Below are 4,707 nucleotides of genomic sequence, written 5' to 3' on the forward strand. Positions count from 1 at the left end.
AATAGCATAACTGTGCGTTTTCAGCCTTTAAACAGGCTCAACTCTGCGTTTTCAGTCTAGAAACACAGAGTTAATCTCTAAAATAGCATAACTGTGCGTTTTCAGCCTTTAAACAGGCTCAACTCTGCGTTTTCAATCTAGAAACGCAGAGTTAATCTTTAAAACAGCACAACTGTGCGTTTTCAGCCTTTAAACAGGCTCAATTCTGCGTTTTCAACATCAAAACGCAGAGTTAATCTCTAAAACAGCACGAACTGTGCGTTTTTAGCCTAGAACAGGCTTAACTCTGCGTTTTCAATATCAAAACGCAAAGTTAATCTCTTAAACAGCACGAACTGTGCGTTTTCAGCCTTTAAACAGGCCAAACTCTACGTTTTCAGCCTAAAACACAGAGTTAATCTCCAAAACAGCACGAACTGTGCATTTTCAGCCTTTAAACAGGCTCAACTCTGCGTTTTCAACATCAAAACGCAGAGTTAATCTCTAAAACAGCACGAACTGTGCGTTTTCAGCCTAGAACAAGCTTAACTCTGCGTTTTTAATATCAAAACGCAGAGTTAATCTCTTAAACAGGCCCAACTGTGCGTTCAGCTACCAAAATAGGCCTAACTCTGCGTTTTTAGTCTAAAAACGCAGAGTTCGGGCCCTGAACACTATTTTTTAGCGTTTGACTCGTTCAAAGCAAGCAATGAACAATTCCAGGAACTGTTTTTTCCCCACGATTTGAGGGATTTTCGCCCCACTTAAGAGCGGATTAAGGGGGTAGTTACCACCCTTAATCCCCTATAAATACCAGAAACTCAATTGAGTTGAGGGATCGAATTTTCTCTGATCAACAAAGGGATATTTGGTCAAAAGGCTGGCACATTGGGGCTCTTGGATTCTTCTTTTTGGGAACAAGGGGGAGATCGACGGTCATCCTCAGCAACGATCGACCACAGGAGCATTCCCTTGGCTTATAACCGACTTTCGGTTCAAATCAACTCTTTTTCAAGAGTTCAAACTCGTTCAGAGTTATCAACTCGATCAGAGTTCAAAACTTGCTCCGCAAGTTCTTCTAAAACTCGTCAGAGTTATCAACTCGATCAGAGTTCAAAACTTGCTCTGCAAGTTCTTCTAAAACTCGTTCAGAGTCATCAACTCGTTAAGAGTTATTTTCAAACTTGCCACGCAAGTTCTCCACAGCGTCAAATCGTGAGGAGAAGACATCGTTCCAGTGAATCAAGACGTTCGGATCGTCAACGAGAAGCAAACTCGACGCGAGCATTCGAGGGAGGCATCTCATCGCCACCGTGAAGAACCCAGAATTAAACAAAGGGGAGAATCAAATTCATTCCAAGAGGAGTGGCGTCGGTTGACGTGCCTAGGGAGAGGTTGTAACCGAGCACTTGAGGGAGACACGTCTAGTTCAACACTTAGTGGGTGTAGAGTGGGATTGCAAGAGTGTCGATTATAAAGTTTTCGGTTAGCTAGAAAACCGAGTGTGAGGTGTAAACGTTATTCGGGTGAGTGTAGAAAACCCAGTTGTGATAGTGGATTTCTCCCCGGGAGTGGGGAGCGGAGACGTAGGACGGAAGGTTCGAACTCCGTGATCATTTGATTGTGTTTGAGTGGGCTTTGGCGTTCATTTATATTTATGTTCATATTTTATATCGCCATTGTGCGTTGCTCATTACTATATCATTCACTATCTTGTTTAGATTATTTACCCTTGTGTAGTTTATATATCCTTGCACATACATTGCCTATATCTCTTTGTTAGGATATATCTCGTTGTTCATATTGTTTATCCTAGCTCATATATTGTTGTATTTCATACTTGCTAGGATAACTTATTAATTAATTTTAATTGGCATATAATTCGGATTAGATTAGCATAAGACCCTAATCACCCCCCTAGGGTCTAACACTCATGAGCTAGAAGGATAGAGTCCAAAGTTGATTTACCACTTTGGAAAGCAGCTTGGGAGTTATCTACAAGGTGTGGGAGGAAGTTCTTGAGTCTATTGTGTTTGCATCGAAAGTTGCTGTTTTCATTGCTATCGAATCTATTACAACTTTAGTCATTACAATAAACTCGAATAAAATAAAAAGTTGATCTTTTTATAAGATCTCCTTACACAATGAAAATAAAACAAGTTTACAAATTTATCAAACAAACGCAGGGAGATTGTTTATCGGTCTTCTGCTTGCGTGGGTGTCTTTGCCTGTGCCGGGGTTTATCCGTGGACTACCGTCGATCAGATCTGATTACTAAAAAATTAGGCAGAGCTTCGTCTATCCGCGAAGGGATCGAGAGAACTGTAGCTCTTATCTCGGCGAAGCGAGATAATCACTCTTCTTAAGATTACCACAACGGGATAATCTTAAGGAACGGATCCGAGAAACTGTAGATCTGACGAATCTCTCTCTCTCTTGCGTTGAAGAACTCGATCCGATCTCTCCTCCTCTTCTCTGAAATCTGTGCACTTTAAGTCTTCAATCCGGCAGGGCTTCGCCGAGGCACCAAAATTCCAGTTGGAATACTATAAATTATATATTATATATGTATGTATATATATATATATATATATTATATAATATATATATATATATATATAACTATATATTTATATATATATATACATACATACATACATACATACAGACATATATACACACACACACACACACCACACACACACACACACACACCATATATACATACATATATACATACATACATAGCATTACATACATACACAATATATATATTATACACACACACAACACAACACCACACACACACACATATATAATATATACTATATATATATATATATATATTATATATATATATAATATACAATATATATATATATATATATATATATATATATATATATATATATATATATTACAGCAACATTTCAAGTACGCACAAGCTGCGTACGGCATTACAGGGCTCTTGGGTTTTTTTGCAAAAATCGCGGCTCTTTGTATAACAGCTCGTGAACCCAAAATCCCAAATCCTCTCCCTCTCAAAAAAAAGGACCCAGATCCGTAATCCTCCCCGTGAACCCATCTCTCCTCCTCCATCAATCCCCAAAAAACCTGCATCCCTCTCGTTCGCTCTCTCTCTCGAGCTCCCCCAACTCCGCCTCCTAACATCTCTCCTCCATCAGTGACGGTGACGCGTCGCTGATTTGTACTGAGCGTATCGCACGTTATACCTATATGCAGAATAGCGAATATATAAGTACAAATATTCAGGTTACGAATGAAATATGTGTGTGTACAATTATACCTGTATGCCAACGGATACTGCCCCTCTAAGTCACGGTGCATAAGTAAAGTGGGTCGTCCAATATGAATGCGCTCCCATGACCAAATCTGTATCAACGTACAGCATCCCTTGAATTCTTTATTCTGCATCAGAGATACTCTACTCAATTCTCGATACAAATATGCCAACACCGCACTGCCCCACGATAGTGCGCCGCATACACCAAAATCCTCCAGCAGTGGCAGCCATCGTGCATGTACGAGAGTCTTGCTCGCATCAGGAAATAGTACGCACCCTATCATGTGCAATATGTATGCACGAGCATGAAACTGGAGCGTCTCATCAGAGGCATCCTCTGGTATGTCGCCCTGAAATGTCTGACGAAGCCACGATAGCTTCATCGCACCACTCCTCAAGTCGGGAACCTGTCCAAGAAGCCGGGCACATACCTCCGGCCAACTATGATCATCGGTGCCCGTAACTACCGGTCCATCGATCCGGAGCCCAAGTATGACGGCCACGTCCTGTAAAGTGATCGTGCACTCCCCTATATGCATGTGAAAGGTGTTGGTCTCTGGCCTCCACCTCTCAATCAAAGCAGTGATAAGCGGCCAATCAAGCCTGATATAACGAATCGTCGAACACGGTCGAAAACCGGCCTGAGCGATCAAAGCTAGTACCCTCTCATCCTCTATGACCCATGCCGAATGACTATGGGAATGCTCGATCATCGTGTACTCTGGTACGGGCTGCACATAAAACGAGAATCAGTTTTAAGTATATTCATTAAAAAATTACATTAATCGAAGAAATATATATCTAATTTATTCGTATTACCTCTCCCGAACCAATATGGTCTGAACAATGACTCGCCTGAAGGTACAAAACGTCGGGATTCTCCGGTCCCGGATCCATAATGAATAGACCTGTGATTAAAATATGAGCATATATACAGAGTGCAATAAACTGCTTCAAAGATAACAACTACGAATGACATACACGAATGACATAGTATAAAACGCTACATAATACAAATGCATGGGTGAAATGAACGGAGTTGCATACAGAACATATTACAAATAACGAGTATCATACGCTTCAAAGATAACAACTACGAATGACATAGTGCAAAACGATACATAATACAAATCAACGCCTAATACTAACTGGACACCTATTTTTGTTGTGACCCGGTTGATCACATCTACTGCACTTATTTCTCCTCCTAGCTCCTTCACGTCCGTCATCCATACTATTTCTAATACGCACGGAACGAGGGCGCCCCGCCGATCTTTTATACAGTGGAGGTAATATCCGTGGCCCATCTTGTGTCCAATGTCGACTATCGTATGGTGGACGAAAACACTCTTTGTAGGTTTGTTGATAGTTGTATGCAGAATACCAAGCGTCGACAAATTCATAATGTGAAATGCGAGCACCAC

The 4,707-nt window shown here is 41.0% G+C and overlaps 1 protein-coding gene across 1 annotated transcript; it reads right to left on the bottom strand.

Moving 5' to 3' along the window:
- Positions 1 to 3,160: 3,160 nt before the first annotated feature.
- Positions 3,161 to 3,693, bottom strand: LOC109827939 (protein MAIN-LIKE 1-like). The gene is made up of 2 exons (XM_020394967.1): positions 3,287 to 3,693; positions 3,161 to 3,212 (listed from the first exon to the last, which is right to left on the bottom strand). Exons 1-2 carry the CDS (start codon positions 3,664 to 3,666, stop codon positions 3,161 to 3,163), a joined length of 432 nt encoding a protein of 143 aa, XP_020250556.1. The 5' UTR covers positions 3,667 to 3,693.
- Between the last annotated feature and the right edge of the window lie 1,014 nt (positions 3,694 to 4,707).

The sequence above is a fragment of the Asparagus officinalis genome, unplaced genomic scaffold, assembly GCF_001876935.1.
Source record: "Asparagus officinalis unplaced genomic scaffold, Aspof.V1 AsparagusV1_Un565, whole genome shotgun sequence".
NCBI lineage: Eukaryota > Viridiplantae > Streptophyta > Magnoliopsida > Asparagales > Asparagaceae > Asparagus > Asparagus officinalis.